This window comes from Rhineura floridana, chromosome 11 (genome assembly GCF_030035675.1).
Source record: "Rhineura floridana isolate rRhiFlo1 chromosome 11, rRhiFlo1.hap2, whole genome shotgun sequence".
NCBI lineage: Eukaryota > Metazoa > Chordata > Lepidosauria > Squamata > Rhineuridae > Rhineura > Rhineura floridana.
Genome location: NC_084490.1, coordinates 32,794,718 through 32,811,952, shown reverse-complemented (window position 1 = coordinate 32,811,952; position 17,235 = coordinate 32,794,718). Strand labels below are relative to the sequence as shown.

At 39.7% G+C, this 17,235-nt stretch overlaps 1 protein-coding gene and 1 pseudogene across 1 annotated transcript; both read left to right on the top strand.

Annotated features, from left to right (window-relative positions):
* Nucleotides 1-4,271: 4,271 nt before the first annotated feature.
* Nucleotides 4,272-5,207, top strand: LOC133367816 (olfactory receptor 14A16-like). The gene has a single exon (XM_061591919.1). The coding sequence runs from the start codon at nucleotides 4,272-4,274 to the stop codon at nucleotides 5,205-5,207; it is 936 nt and encodes a 311-aa protein (XP_061447903.1).
* A 6,553-nt stretch (nucleotides 5,208-11,760) lies between these two features.
* On the top strand, nucleotides 11,761-12,698 carry LOC133367815 (olfactory receptor 14A16-like; annotated as a pseudogene).
* Nucleotides 12,699-17,235: the final 4,537 nt, after the last annotated feature.

Sequence of the window (17,235 nt, the reverse complement as noted above, 5' to 3'; positions counted from 1 at the left end):
AGACAATCTTTTAGGTATCCTGGTCCTAAGCTTCATATATATACTAGCACCTTGAACTTATTTTAATATCTAATTGGTAACCAGTGTGACTCTGCAATGGTGTAGCTTGGTGTCGATAGTCTGCTCCAGTGAGCAGTCAAGGCATTCGATTTTGCACTCTGCAGCTTCTGAGCCATCCTCAAAAAGAGCCCCTTCTGGAATGTATTGCAGTAATCTAGCCCAGAGGTTACAAGCACATGAATGACAGTGGTCAGCCTATCCTGGCCCAGAAATGGTCATAGCTGCCTTATCAGCTGAAGCTGGTAAAATACACTTCTCACCACTGAGGTCACCTGGGCTTCTATATGACAGAGAGGGATCCAGGAATATACCCAGACTTTGAACCTGTTCGTTTATGGGGAATACAACTCAATCCAAAGCAGGAAATGGACTAATTATCCAGACTTGGGAATGATATATCCACAGGACTTCTCTCTTACCAGGATTCAGAGTCTCTTTGTCAGCAATCTACCATATCCAGCCGTCAGTCCAGAGCTTGCACAGCCTCTCCTGATTCATATGTTTCATAGAAATAGAGCTGGGTATCATCAGCATACTGATGACACCTCACCCCATATATTCTAATGATCACTCTCAACTACTTGTTATAGTTCTTAAATAGCATTGGGGACGATATGCTATTCTGCAGCACACCACAGGACAACTGTCACGTGGCAAGTAGAAAGTCACCAAATGCTATTCTGTCAAACAGACCCTGGATTGGAAACACTGTAAAGCAGTGCCTCCGATATCCATCTGACTGAGTCAGTTCAAGAAGATACCACGGTCAATTGTATAAATATGAGTGAGAGATTAATTAAGAATCATATTCCCCTTGTTCTCTGTATGAAGGCCATCCACGAGGATGACAAAGGCTCATTCTGTCCCATAACAAGGCCTGAACCCAGACTGAAATATATCAAGATAATCAGCAAAAATATGAGTTAAACCAGGCTTGTATTAACATGTGAACTGAATTCAGTTTGTCTCCCATCCCTAGTTAAGGGTCAGTGATTTGATGACAGAAGAAAACTAAAGGATTGGCAAGATAGATAATTGCGTTGCTTGCATTGCAAGTTAGATCTTGCACATCATCATGGGAGCTCTGAGGTTCTCTACGGAGTGAATCTCTGAAAACACTACAGACAACAAGGATGACTCAATCTCTTCCTCCTCCTCTTCACAGAATAATCATATGCTAATAAAAACCAATCTTAAGCACATTAGCACTTTGCTCCTCCAAGCCAAGAACAGAGGTGAGTAGAACCCTCTTAACTCATCATCGGTAGAGACCAGGACTTCAAAGATGCTCAGGATCTTAGCTCTAAAAAGATGTTGAATATTGGAATAGAATGCAAAGATCAGTATTCTATCCTGAAAGAAGGTACCATCTTTACATAGGAGTAGATAATACTGTGGTGTTTCAGCAATCAGATGAGGTACGCCTGGCGCCAACATTACTATCTTTTCGGCACCAGGTCAAAACCTTCCTCTTCTCCCAGGCATTTTAATAAGTGTTTTAATATGTGTTTAATATGTGTTATAAATGTTGTAAATTTAAATTTTTTAAGGAAGCCCATTTTAATGTTGTTTGAATTGTTTAAATATGTGTTTTATTGTATTTTGATATTGTCTGTTGTGAACCGCCCAGGGAGCTTCGGCTATGGGGCGGTATATAAATTTAATAAAATAAATAAAATAAATAAATTCACATTGGTCTTAAATTCCAAATATTGTATATTAGGATTAATGTAGAAATTATCATTCTATGATTAAAGAAGTTACAATTTATGTAGGAGAAAATAACACTGCAGCTTTCCAGTATTCTGGTGATTGATCCGAGATTTGATTAAAAAGATATTTGAGTTGAGATTATGATTTGTAAAAAGACAAACACCTGCACTCCAAGTTTATTATCTCTTATTTCTAATGCAGTTATCATATATAGATGGGCTGTCATAACTGGGTATGGAATTAATATCAGAAGAAAATTAATGTGATGACATAATACAGGAGTGGGGATATTTGGCCATCTAGAAGTTGCTGAACTATAACTCCCCTCAACCCCAGAAAGCATAGCCAATGGCCAGCGGTGGAGGGAGTTGTAGTTCAGCAATATCTAGAGAGCTAAATGTTCCCTGCACCTGACATAATACTAAAGAATAACATATCCTTAATGTGACCCAGTTCCAAGAAGGTTTGTTTTATTTGTTTTATTGTTTAAATAAGATTCGAATGGTAAATGAACTCTGTTTGCTCTGATAAACTATATCAAGGATCTTATGTTTTCTAAAGCTGATTTTGCATGAAACCAAGGTGGCTCTATTGGGTATTTCAGTTCCTCAATGTCTATCTATCTATCTATCTATCTATCTATCTATCTATCTATCTATCTATCTATCTATCTATCTATCTATCTATCTATCTATCTATCTATCTATCTATCTATCTATCTATATCTGTCTGTCTGTCTGTCTGTCTGTCTGTCTATCTATCTATCTATCTATCTATCTATCTATCTATCTATCTATCTATCTATCTATCTATCTATCTATCTATCTATCTATCTATCTATCTATCTATCTATCTATCTGTCTGTCTGTCTGTCTGTCTGTCTGTCTATCTATCTATCTATCTATCTATCTATCTATCTATCTATCTATCTATCTATCTATCTATCTATCTATCTATCTATCTATCTATCTATCTATATCCAGTTACACTGTACATTTTTCATATACTGGGCTGGTTGCAATATTAGTTTGTTTTTCCAAGCCACCTTCAACTTCCTCAGAAATTTTATTCAATACTATCATATCTTATCTAAGTCTTCCTCTCCCACCACCCACCTTGGAAGCATAAGCAAATTTTAATGGAGTGTAAACCTCTGCACAAATTCCACCTTGTATAATATGCTATGTCTCATATAGAAGGTCTAAATATTAATGAACCTGATTTCTGTGATCTTTCCATTCACTTTTAGAGGATGATTAATTGTGTCATTTACATGTATGTGACACGTGTCTTGTACTGGCATCATCTATTATATCACATTGTGATGTGAGCACAAACCCAATTACTGTTCCAATTCTCATACAGGATTCCTGTTTCAGACAGTGTATGAATGAGCCCAATATTCTGAGGTGCTTTATGATGGCAATCTGAGCAGAGTCAGGAATACCACGAGACAAGGTGAGTTCTTTGTACAATAGCTTCACGAACAAACTTCAGCACTAGTAACCTCTAGTGTAGGACCTCATATTTTCAGGCCAGAGTTAAATAACTGTTGAACAAGGAGCTGCTTCTGAATAAAAACATGTAAGTTCTCAGGGTCTATAATGATGCCTTTCTGATGGCTTCTGTTCATTTAGATGAAGAGGGGTAAATAATGTTTCCACAAAGGATGTATCAATCAAATAATTAGGGCTGGAATATAGTTTGTGGATTTATGCTTGCAGTGGGGAAGTGAGGGAAGAAAGTCCTATGTGGCTGCTATAGCTCCCATGTAAATTACCAAAGAAGCAAGGAGTGGGGCAGCTCTAAGTAGCTCCTTCCCCCAATGTTGCATGCTCACATCTGGGCCCTCCAGTGACATCCATTCATTAAGTACAGTAATGTGTCAGAAAGGAGTCCTCATGTGTATAGTTAAATGAACAAAGGATCCCACAGGATCTGGAACCCCAATTATTTGGAGTTTCAAAACTTGTGGAAGCCTTGGTGTGTATAACCACAGTATATCTATGAAGGCCCCCTTTTTATACATCTGTGCGTGCACCCTGAACATCTCTGTGGAGGGGTCTTTGCGCATACAGGTATACATGGAAAGACTAGCAAGGAATCTTGAACATTAATCACTAGATGTGTACAGATATCCATGAATTTACCCCTCCCAACTGATGTTTGTGCTGCATTGGTAGATGTTGGGGAAGGGACACCTAAATTCATGGAATGGGGGCACTGAGCATGAAGGACAAAGGAGCTATAACGCCCTTGTAGGGCAACAGAGTTGGTTGAAAAGTGGCTACAAATTAAAGCAATTGGCTGTGTCACAGTGAGTGGATATTTGGAAGGGAATAATATTGTCCCGCCCATTGCTTCAATTAATTCCCTCTTGTTAACACCTTTTACTTTAAGGTGCCACAAGCCTACAGCAGATCAACACAGAGACCATCCTGGAACAACATAGCTTCCCTCCTGGAAATCATTTCTGAAAAACATTTAAAAGAAATGAAATGGCCAACCAATCTACGGTAACAGCGTTCCTCCTGATGGGATTTTCCAATGACAGGGATGAGCAGATTTTGTATTTTGTGATGTTTCTCTGTATTTATTTAATAGCCTTAGTGGGAAATTTTCTCATCATCATTGCTGTAGCCCTGAACCCTGAGTTTCACACCCCAATGTACTTCTTTTTGGTCAACCTGTCACTGACAGACATTGGCTACATCACAGTCACCATCCCCAAATCCATGGCCTCTTCTTTGACAGACAACAGACTGATTTCTTTTGCCGGCTGTGTTGCCCAGGTGTTCTTCTTTCAAGCCTTTGCGGGTTCTGAGCTTGCCTTGCTCACCATCATGGCTTATGACCGTTATGTTGCAATCTGTCATCCTCTACAATATCAACTAATCATGAACTGGAATGCCTGCACCCAAATGGCAGCTGCTTCCTGGATAAGCACTCTGATCCATGCATCATTACAAACCAGTGTCACTTTCACGCTGGATTTCTGTAGGTCCAATATTATTGGGTTGTATTTCTGTGATATCCCTCAGTTGATTAAGATTTCTTGTACTAATACAAAAGTTAACCAAATTCTGATTTTTGTCATTGCGATCCCGGTGGATTTATTTTGTGTTGGGATCATCTTTGCTTCCTATGGCTATATCTTCTCTGCTGTGATGAGGATCCCATCTGTTCAAGGAAGATATAAAGCTTTCTCTACCTGCACTCCCCACCTGACTGTCTTTTCTTTATTTGTCACCACAGCTTGGTTTTCATATTTGAGACCTAAAACACTTTCCTCCCCCATTGTAGACTTGGTTTCTGCTGTACTGTATACAGTTTTGCAACCAGTCCTGAATCCCATCATTTACAGTTTAAGGAACAAGGACATCCAAGAGGCAGTGTGGAAAATACCAAAAAAAATTATACATCTCCTCAGATAAATGCCTGGGTTGCATCCAACACACTTCACAATTCTGTTCTTTCATTCAAATTCCCAGTTTTGTCTGATTCCTCCCTGTCTCCTGTCTACTTACAACCACATAGCCATTACGTTTAGGAGGATCTCAGAACCCACTGTTGTTGTTTTGTGGGAGGAGAGGCAGTAAGCAGGAAAGGTGATGGGGAAAATCTTTGCACCATCAGCCTGCTCTCTGCACCACATTTTGATCCCACCATCTGACTCTACTTATTTAGAATGCTCACATGACAAATTGTTTCTTCCCAGATCGTTGTTGCATCATTGGCTTGCAGCAGGGATCAGATTTTTTTCCCCAGCCCAAGGGATTACATTGCCTCACAAGCAACCAACTAGGGGCTACGTGTCATTGGTGGATGATGCCAGAGGCAAAAGTGGATTGAGCAATAGAGATGACATGCATGCAAGGGTCTCTCTCTCTCTCTCTCTCTCTCTCTCTCTCACACACACACACACACACACACACACACACACACACACACACACACACACACAAATCCAGGCAAGGAAGATTCAATATCACAATTCAAGGATACTTTCTATCCAGCCATGGCAAACAATTCAAGGAATGGAGGGCACATGGATGTTGAGCGGTATAATCTGAGGAATGAGTAATTGCTGGGGAGAGTTCCCAATGACTGGATAAACTGGCCTGGATCCCCCCCCCCCACTCCTTAGAGGCTTGCCAGCCTACTATCGCTCTAAATTGGGTACATACATAGCTGTGGGTGATACAGTTCATTTGTAAACAAACAAACAAATAAATGGTGTGTCTGGCCACTGAGAATCAGAATTTATAGTCTGATTGTGCTTTTTAAAGCAATTTTATTTTGGTCTGTGTAGATGTTATTGATTTTACTGTTCTAAATTTGATTCGCGTGTAGATTTGTGATCGTCTGATGACTAGATGCAAAATCACGAATACACAAAAGACCCCTTGTGGTATAAAAACATACCTATAGCCAACAGATATTCCTATCAAACATTAAACATCAGGGAAATTGGGCAGCTATAGATTTATAGGGTCACCATAAGTCGTAATCGACTTGAAGGCATATAAAAACAACAGTGAATGCACCAGGGGAGCAGGAGATATGACCTCCTCACTGAGATATTGTACTGCCCTACAAGTTTGTAACAATGCAAACTCAGATTGGGCTGGTCTTTCACAGTCCAATCCACTTGCTGTGTAGCTTGGAAGAATTTGGTAAGATGTGCCTCTGACCATATGGTGAGTGGTCACAAGCAAATGCATCTCCAAAGATGGAGAATTACATTTTTGTATGTTTGTTGGTGTTCTTCTTACTTTGCTTCTTTCCAGTGTTACTGTTTCTACAGAGAATCTAACATAGACAATTATATTTCTCTCATAATTCATCTGAGAAATCTGTGTCAGATTTATTTTTATTAATTTCAAAGCCTTCTTATTGGTCAATGTCACATGATGGTGAAGTTGTCCTTTTGCAGTTTGTGAAGGGTGCTGAGAGTTACTAGGAGTCACCCTATTCCCCTCACAGAGCTGCAATCCCTAGAAGAGAGGCTGACTGTTAAACCACTCTGGCTACTGGAGCTCTGTCAGGGGAATGGCAGTCTCTTAACAACTCTCAGCACCCTTTACAAACTATACTTTCCAGGATTCTTTGGAGGAGGCCATGACTGTTCAAAGTGGCACAAACATCTGGCATGGGTGTGGCCCGCTAATTAGCCAAACCAAGCAGCTGTGAGTCTGGATTTTAGAACACTGACAGTTTGCTTTTACTGAGCACAGCCTACACTATCATACAGCCCAATTTTAGATTTCTTAAATTAATTAAAATCAGTAATCCATATTTTTTAACTTTTAAATGGCAGAAGATGAAGGTCAGAGTATGGGGCAAGGTCAATAAATCACAGGCGGGTTGCAGGGGTCCATTCCCTTCATCCTGGCTTGACCTTTTGAGCTGCATGGGAAGTGTCTGGTGGAGGCTGCCACTGCTCTTGGCCACACTCACTGAGTTGCAGGAGTTGCTAGTGGGTGGCAAACCTCAAAGGTGGGAAAGAAGGGATAGCGAGGAGGGAAACTTTTGCTTGTACACCTAAGGAGAAGGAAGGGGTGACCCCAAGTGCCTGTGACTTTTTCTCAACTGCTTAAAATGAACAGAGCTCTCATAAATAGAGAGATGAGATATATATGGGTAAGTACAGCAGCGGGGGTGTCATCGTGAGTGGAATGTGTAAGCCTCCTTCTTGTCCTGTACCCTTCCTTTCTTGGAGAAAAACTGTCTTTTTCGTGTTTCTTCATTCTTCACCCTGACAGCGAGATCCAAGACAGTGAGGCTTTTTGATGTTAATAGGAGACTTGTGAACCACAACCACTCCCCACCCCTACCTCCCATCCCTGTAGCCTGTGTTGATGCTGCACCAAGCATCTGGATGTACACAGATGGGTCAGATCTACTCCTCCCAGCTCACCCGCCCATGTCTCAGCAATATATGCCAGATGGGCACCCTCATCCGTAATCAAATCATGGATGAGTGAGGGCATTTTATATACTGATTTGGCATTAAAGAACACACACAGGCTGGAGGGTACAGCAGATTGTCAACCACAGCTATGGCCATGGGAGTGGTAGGAATGAGATACCAGACATAAATAACCTCACCTTCACCTTCTGTGATAGCTTCTCACCTCCCCATCTCCCCTTACCCATGATCACTGAAACTGGGGCAGCATCACCAATGGCTCTCACTTTCGGAAGAGTTCTTCCAAGCCTACTGACAAAATCTACAACCAGTTAACTATCAATTATACCAGAATGTATCTGACTCAGTAGCAACAGTTTTATAAACTGAATTTAATATACTTTAGTGTTATATGCAACATATTTTTGAGAGCAGTTTTCTCAAACACAATGCACTTTGTCTGCTTTTTTCACAAATATGTGCATTTTGATGCCTACTTTCCCTTAATACATGCATTTTTGTGCACATTATATATTTGTAACAACTGAGTTCCAAAATTTGGAGATGTGTGGATTTTGTCAGTTCCATTTTGTTTTGCTTCTCGTTGTGGTACATGTGATTTAGGTAGGCTTGCATTCAATTGTGAATTAAACTCAGTTTTCCTCCTAACCATAGTTAAGTGTCAGGGTTTTGAGATAGAAGAAAAAGAAAGGGTTGGAAAAATAGTTAATTGCATCTCTTGTTTTGTAAGTTACTTCTTGCACATTGTCATGGGACTTCTAGGGTTCTCTGTGGAGTGAATCCCTGAAACACCACAGATAGCAAGGATGACTTAATTTCTTCAACACAGATTAAACATCTTCTAATAAAGACCATACTTAAGCACTTTGGCACTCCGCTCTTCCAAGCAAAGAAAGGAGGGGAGTGGAATTCTTATGCTTCAACAGCAGCAGCCAAGACCAGGGCTCTGAAGATGCTAAGGATTTTAGTTCTAAAAGGATGTTGATATTGGAAAAAATGGACTGCCTTCAAGTTGTTTCCAACTTATGGTGACCCTATGAATAAGGTTTTCATGGTAAGTGGTATTCAGAGGGGGTTTACCATTGCCTTCCTCTGAGGCTTAGAGGCAGTGACTGGCCCAACGTCATCCAGTGAGCTTCATGGCTGTATGGGGATTCAAACCCTGGTCTCCCAGGTCGTAGTCCAACACCTTAACCACTATGCCACACTGGCTTTGGAGTCTGATTAAAGCAGAGATCAGTATTATATCATGAAACAATATACTATTTTTATGTAGGAGGCAATAGCATTGTTGTGTTTCAGAATTCTGGTGATTGATCTCAAACCCTGTTATTTGAGTTTAGCCTGATTTGGTAGTTGAGATTATGTTTTGCAAACAAAAACAAAACAACAACAACCAAAAACTTGAGCTTATTATCCCTTTTATCTAGTGCAAATACCAGGAATAGCTGGGCTCTTATAAAGTGGTATGGAATTAACATCAGAAAAAGTTAATGTAATGACTCATAATGAAATAATAGAGGAGTGCAGGGACTTTGACCCTCCAGAAGTTGCTGAACTACAACTCCCATCAGCCCCCGGAAGTATGGTCAATGGGAGCTGTAATTCAGCAATATCTGGAGGGCCAGAAGTTTCCCATACCTAACATAGTACTAGAAAACATCCATTATGTAAAAAGATTCCATGGAGGTTTGTTTGCTTATATCTAATAATGAGGTTCAAAATGTTTTTTCCGTTTATTCTGTTTAAGTATTTCAAGAATCTGGATGGGTCTATTGAGTATTATGTTCTTTGATATTTTCCCCCATTTAAAGCCATAAACTTTTCATATATATGACTGGTTGTAAATATTAGTTTGTTTTTCAAACCAGCTTCAACGTCCTCAAAATCATAATCTTTCTTTCAGCCTGTTTCATTCAATACTGTTTATTTTATTTATTTTTATTTTTTATTATTACATTTATATCCTGCCCTTCCTCCCAGTAAGAGCCCAAGGGGGATATTGTTCTCAGGGTGTATAATGGTGCCTGGAGGCTTTTGTTTCATTTGGACAAGCCAGGGATGAAGAATGTTTCCACAAATTATGAATTCCTCAAATAATTCGGGTTGGGATCTAGTTTGTGGATTTGTGCCTGCAATTGGAAAGTGAGGGAAGAAACTAGAGACACACAAGCCCTGTGTGGATGTTAGGACCCCCATGTTCATCAACAAAGGATCAAGCAGAAGTGGGGCAGTTCTGAGCATCTCCTCCCCTCCCCCAAAGTTGTATGCTCCCATCTGGGCTCTCTTGTAACATCCATTCATACCCCTCAGTTGTCAGAAAGGGGTCTTTACATATACACAAGTACATATACACATTTATTTGGAGTTTCAAATCCCTTGGAATCTTTCATGTATATTATATGCATAAAGGTCCCCTTCCCATAGACTTATAAACTATACATTGGGAAAGGAGCATTTTATGTCACAAATGGGAATACTCAGCACAGCATGCCCCTTGCTCCATTGTTGATGAACACAGATACTGTTCATCAAAATGGGAGCAAGGAGCAGGAGCAGGGGAGTTGCCTTGTCTGGCATCACACATCCCCATAGGCGTCCTCCACTGACATCAGTCCATGCACCCCCGATGTCTGGGGGTAAACTTTGAGCCTTTACTTATACATCAAAAGACTGCCATGGGATCTGGAAGACAAATCACTTAGATTACATAGTACGTTTCTGTGTAACTATATCCATTAATTGATTGATTGGATCAGGCAGATGTCCTTCCTTAATTTGCATACCTATTATGAGCTGTATGCTCAGGGTAATGGGCTTTTTGTGTGTGTGAAGACAGGTGGTGGCATTCACCTTTTAGCTAGCTTGATAAGATTGCATTGATTGTGATTGCATTGATTGGGTTGCCAAAGGTCATGTTCTGTGCATATGACTGGCATCATCCTCTCATGAAATCAGTTCTCAAGCAGCATCTTTGTAAAATGAACCAAACTGAAGCCATCTTAAAAATCACATAGGCTATGTTTGGGTGGAGTGTCTCTCGGGTTTACAGGCTCATAGCCAGCCTGCCAACAACTGGGACCCTCCACTGACATGTTTCCACCAGCCCAGAACATCTGTATGAGGGCATTCTTTGAGCATTTATTTATACTTAGAAAGACTGCCATGGGATCTGGAAGACCAATCATGTATATGTCATTGTAACGTTTGTGTGTATAACTATATCCATGAAGATTCCCCTCCCTACTGATGTTTTGTGCTGTATTTGTGGATGTCAGAAAAGAAATGACCATCCTAGAATGGGAACACTCAATGTGAAGAACACAGATGCTATAATACCCTTGTAGGGCAACAAAGTTGGTTGAAAACTTGCCACAAATTTATTTTTAAAAATATCCAATCCATTGGCAGTTTGGAAGTGAATGGAGTTTTGCAGCCTAATAATATTATCCCCAGTGATCCCTCAACTAGGAATGAAAAGATCTGTCGGTGTTGGTTATCTCTCTTTTTCATTTTCCCAGTTGGAAATTCAGTGCTTCACATTTCTGCAGCAATATGTGTGTGTATGCATGTGTGTGTGTGTTTAAAAAATATCCTCATGGAAATTCTTCAGCATTTGAGTATGATTTTTTCCACCAAATATGCATATTTAATTATGCAATCTTAAATAATGTACATATTTGGGCAAACAATTACTTCTAATATAATGCATTTTTGTATTAATATAGTCATTTCATGTACTCTTTCCATAATGTATGCATTTTTGTAAAATTTGTTAGGTTGGAGAATTGCATTGTAAAACTCAGGTAAGTGTGAAATTTGAAAGATGGCTGTGTTTCAGTTTTCACATTAGTTTGGAAAGTGTGAATTTGATAGATTTGGTTTAAATGCAAAATTGAATAAACTTTCTTCCCCATCCCTACCTTCACCTAATTCACTATCAATAACTTTTTATATTTTAAGGTGAGAAAAACCTCTCTATTTTCTTTTTCTACAACAGACTAGCATAGCTACCCTCTTGGAAATCATTTCTACAAAATAGTCAAAGAGATAAAATGGCCAACCAATCTACAGTAACAGAGTTCCTTCTGATGGAATTTTCCAGTGACAAAGTTGAGCAGATTTTGTATTTTGTGATGTTTCTCTGCATTTATTTAATAGCCTTATAGTAGGGAATTTTCTCATTATCACTGCCATAGCACTGAACCAGCAACTCCACACCCCAATGTACTTCTTTTTGGTCAACCTGTCTCTGACAGATATTGGCTACATCACAACTACTATCCCCAAATCCATGGTTGCTTCTTGGACAGACAACAGACTGATTTCTTTTGCCGGCTGTGTTGCCCAGGTTTTCTTATTGATCAGCCTTGCAGGTTCTGAGCTTGCTTTGCTCACTGTCATGGCTTATGACCGCTATGTTGCAATCTGCCATCCTCTACAGTACAGGCTAATCATGAACTGGGATGCCTGCACCCAAATGGCAGCTGCTTCCTGGATAAGTGCCCTGATCAATGCATCAATTCAGACAAGTGCCACATTCAGGCTAGATTTCTGTGGGACTAATGTTATAGGGCAGTATTTCTGTGATATCCCTCAGTTGCAAAGGATTTCTTGTACTGATACAAAAGTTAACCAAATTCTGATTTTTGTAACTGTGTTCACAGTGGGTATGTGTTGTGGTGTGTTCATCTTTGTTTCCTATGGCTACATCTTCTCTGCTGCGCTGAGAATCCTGTCTGTCAAAGGCAGATATAAAGCTTTTTCTACCTGCACTCCCCACCTGACTGTCTTTTCTTTATTCATCATCACATCTGCATTTTCATATATGAGACCTAAAACCCTTTCCTCTCCCACTGTGGAGCTAATTTCTGCTGTACTCTATACAGTTTTGCCACCAGTTCTTAATCCCATAATTTATAGCTTCAGGAACAAAGACATCCAAGAGGCAGTGTGGAAAATACCCCCCAAAATTAAAAGTCTCCTCAGATAATTGCTTAGGCGTCACCTCAGGCACATTAAAATTCTGCTTTTTCTTTCAATTCAGATGGATCTCACAGCCTACTGGGATATTTTTTAGTGGGGGCTCAGCAAGTGGGAGAAGAGGAAGGGGAAATTCTTTGCACAAGCAGGCTGTTATCTGCACAACATTTGGATTCAACCTTCATTGATTTATACCAGTGGTGCAGAAGGGTTCCCCCCCCTCCCAGCTCTGGAACCACATTCTCTCACTGGAAACCTTAATGGGTAAGGCCAGAGACAAAGTGGGCATGGCAAGAGACAAATGTGGATGGAAGAATGGAGGTGACTCTTATCGTTGTGTATTCCAGGCATACAAAAGTCAGAGGATTATGCACATACACATATACACCCATATACACTCCATCCAGGCAAGCAAGAGACCCTATCAGAGTTCAAAAACACATTTCATGCAGGCAGAACTCAACATAGGTGTGCATGGAGTCCAGTTGGTGAGGTCTGTGGCCTGTGGAGTGGGTTACTGTCTGGGGGGAGTCTTAAGGACTGGCAAATGTGGCCTGGAATTTCCCCTTCTTTGGATTTAGAGGTATGCTAGCCTGCTATCACTCTAAATTAGTTACATACAGTATCTGTGAATTGAAAGAAATGCTTTATCTGATCAGGGAGACTTAGTAGACTAGTAGTTTGATTATGTGATTTTTAATACTTTTATTTTGGTCTGTGTAGATATTATTGACTTAACTATTGTTAATTTTATATTTTTGTAGTTTGTTTTGTGGTAGTCTGATGATGAGAAGCAAATTACCTAATCTGATTTGATTTCTTTTAAAAATGTTCTCTGTTACATTTTGTTGTGATAAACTATCTTTTCATTTGAATATTGACCAGAATTATCTCTTCCTGAAAATATTCTTACTGTTTTTGTAGGGTTGAAATATATGTTTCATTTGTATATTTGCTCTAGTAAATGAATAACAATCATACATAAACAGAAAAAGTTACATAAAATTGTACTTGCATATTTAAATTATTTTATATATTTGTTTATTATTATTATTATTATTATTATTACTACTACTACTACTACTACTACTACAGTTTATTTCTATGCCACCTTTTGGCCCAAAGGCCCTCATGACAGCTTACAAAAAATAAACACAAATAAATATTTATTTTGTCTAGTTTGAAGATCTTTTTAACTACAGGATTTACATTTTATTTATTTATTTATAAACATATTTGTATGCCTTTATTTCATTTCAAGAAAACATCGCAGCAGTTCACAAGAACCATTAAAATACAGTAAAAACAAGGTCTGCGATTGCAAGAGACATAATCTTAACTGCCTACATAAGCCTGACAAAAATACTTTGAGCACGTGTTTAAAGGTTAAAACAGAAGGAGCCTACCAAATCTCTGTTAGCATTTGAGAGAAATGGGCTGATAACACTGAACACCCAAATTTGTATAAATGTTAAATAAGCTTTGCCAACTCAGGAGATGGCCAGAGCACAGTTCCTTTGGATGATCTCAGCAACTGAGCTGGGATATAAGGGTTCAGGTGATCCCTAAGGTACCTAAGTTGTTCAGGGCTTTGTAAATTAATTCACTAATACGCAAAAAACCTTGCGGTTTAAGAACATACCTATATACAACAGATATTTCTATCAAACTTTAAAAATCAGGGAAATTGGGCAGCTATAGTGAATGCACCAGGGGAGCAGGAGACCTGACCTCTTCTCTGAGATATTGTATTGCCCTACACATTTATAAAAATGGAAACACAATTTAGGTTGATCTTTCACAATCCAATCCATTTCCTGTGTAGCTTGGAAGAATTTGGGAACTATATGTTAAACATATTTGCATAGAAATACAGGAGGATGAGTTTGGTAGTTCCACTGAGAGTATCTGGATTAAAATTAATGGGGCAAGAAATAAAAGGAATGTGGTTGTTGGAGTCTATTACTGACCAATCATGGAGAAGATGAGGAGGAAACGTTTGCAAACCAATTTGCCAATGTTTAAAGGAGGCATGATGTTGCAGGACAAATTCTTCCAAACATGGCCTATACAAGAAATCCCTGACTTGTGTTGGATGAAACTTTCTCCTACAGAAAGTGGAGGAAGCAACTAGAGGATCAGCTATCCTTGACTTGATTCTAACCAGCAGAGATGACTTGGTGGATAAAGTGGTAGTTATGGGAACTCTGGGGGAAAGTGATCATGCTACGCTAGAGTTCTTGATTTTAAAGGAAGCAAAAGCTGAGAGTAACCATACTCATACCCTGGACTTCAGGAAAGCTAATCTTAATAAACTTAGAACAATTGTAAGTAAGGTTCTATGGCAAGCAACCCTAATGAGAAAAGGAATCCAAGATGGGTGGCAGTTTCTAAAAGAGGAAATTCTAAAGGCACAATGGCAAAAAATTCCATCAAGGAAAAAAAGGGGAAAGACAGCAGAAGAAGCCAATGTGGCTTCACAGAAAACTTAGAGATGACCTGAAAACAAAAAAAGACACATACAGGAAGTGGAAGGAAGGACAGGCCACAAAAGAAGAATACAGATAGCATGGAATTGCAGGGATGGCATCTGGAAGGCTAAAGCTGAGAATGAGCTGATGTTAGCGAGAGATGCCAAAAGCAACAAAAAAGCTTTCTTCAGGTATATCCATAGTAAAAGACAGAGAAAATAAATGGTGATACAGCTACTCAATGAGGATGGCAAAATGGTAGACGACAAAGAAAAGGCAGAAGTACTAGATTCCTACTTTGGCTCAGTCTTCTCCCAAAAGAGGGTCTATAATCTTCCTGAGAAATGTGAAAAGGTAAGATTGCAGTGTGAGATTGATAGACAAACGGTCAAGGAATACCTAATCACTTTGAACAAGTTCAAATCTCCAGGGCCTGAAAACAGCACCCTAGAGTATTGAAGAAACTGGCTGAAGAACTCTTGCAATCACTGTCTATTATCTTTGTGAAATTGTGCAGGATGGGTGAAGTGCCGGATGACTGGAGGGCTAATGCTGTCCCTATCTTCAAAAGGGGCAAAAAGGAGGAACCTGGGGACTACAGACCAGTCAGCCTGACATTGATCCCTGGGAAAATTCTGGAGAAAACTATAAACTGGTCAGTCTGTAAGCACCTTGAAAACAATGCAGTGATTACTAGAACCCAACATGGATTTATCAAGAACAAATCCTGCCAGACCAATTTTATCTCATTTTTTGATTGGGTAACCTCCCTTGTAGACTGTGGGAATGCTGTGGGCATAATAGATATCGATTTCAGCAAAGCTTTTGATAAAGTGCCACATATTCTGATTAGTAAACTAGCTAAATGTGGGCTGGATGGAACACTATCAGGTAGTTCCACAGTTGGCTACATAATCATACTCAAAGAGTGCTTATCAGTGGTTCCTTCTCAAAGTGGGGGGAGGTAACCAGTGGGGCTCAATTCTGGGCCCAATGCTCTTTAACGTTTTTATTAATGACTTGGATGAGGAGGTACAGTGAATGCTTATCAAATTTGCAGATGATATAAAATTGGGAGGGATAACTAATACCTTGGAAGAAAGAATCAGAACTGAAAGGGATCTTGATAGGCTGGAACATTGGGCTGAAAACAACAGAATGAAATCTAACAGGGATAAGTGCAGAGTTCTACACCTAGGAAAAATAAACCAAATGCACAGTTATAAGAAGGGGGATACTTGGCTCAGCAATATTACATGCGAGAAGGATCTTTGGATTGTTCTTGATCACAGGTTGAATATGAGCGAACAGTGTGATATGACTGCAAAGAAGGCAAATGCGATTTTAGGCTGCATTAACAGAAAAATAGTTTCCAAATCATGTGAAGTATTAGTTCCTCTCTGTTTGGCACTGGTTAGGACTCATCTTGAGTACTGTGTCCAGTTCTGGACACCACAGTTTCAGATGAATGCAGATAAACTGGAACGGGTTCAGAGGAAGACAACGAGGATGATCAGGGGACTAGAAAAAAGCCCTATGAGGAGAGACTGAAAGAAATGGGCATGTTTAGCCTTGAGAAGAGAAGACTTTGGGGAGATATGATAGCATGGTTCAAGTACTTAGAAGGCTGTCACACAGAGGCGGCCCAGGGTCTCTTCGCAGTCATCCCAGAGTGCAAGACACAGAATAATGGGCTCAAGTTACAGGAAGCCAGATTTCGACTGAACATCAGGAAAAAAAATCCTAACAGAGCAGTATGACAATGGAACCAATTACCAAGGGAAGTTGTGGTCTCTCCAACACTAGAGGCCCTCAAGAGGCAGCTGGAGATCCACCTGTCAGGTGTGCTTTAATTTTGATTCCTGCATTGAGCAGGCAGTTGGACTCGATGGCCTTATAGGTCCCTTCCAACTCTACGATTCTATGATTCTATTATTGACATCAGGTTTTTAAGGGGAATGTAACTATTCACACGCCCAATCTATGTTATCTTTCCCCTCACGTTTTGAGGAGGGTTAATTGTCAGTTCAATGTGTGTGAATACAAGTCTACTATTTGCATCACTCGTTACATCAC

What these genes read in the sequence shown, in the direction of transcription:
- LOC133367816 (XM_061591919.1), top strand. Translation starts at nt 4,272, where the DNA reads ATGGCCAACCAATCTACGGTAACAGCGTTCCTCCTGATGGGATTTTCC.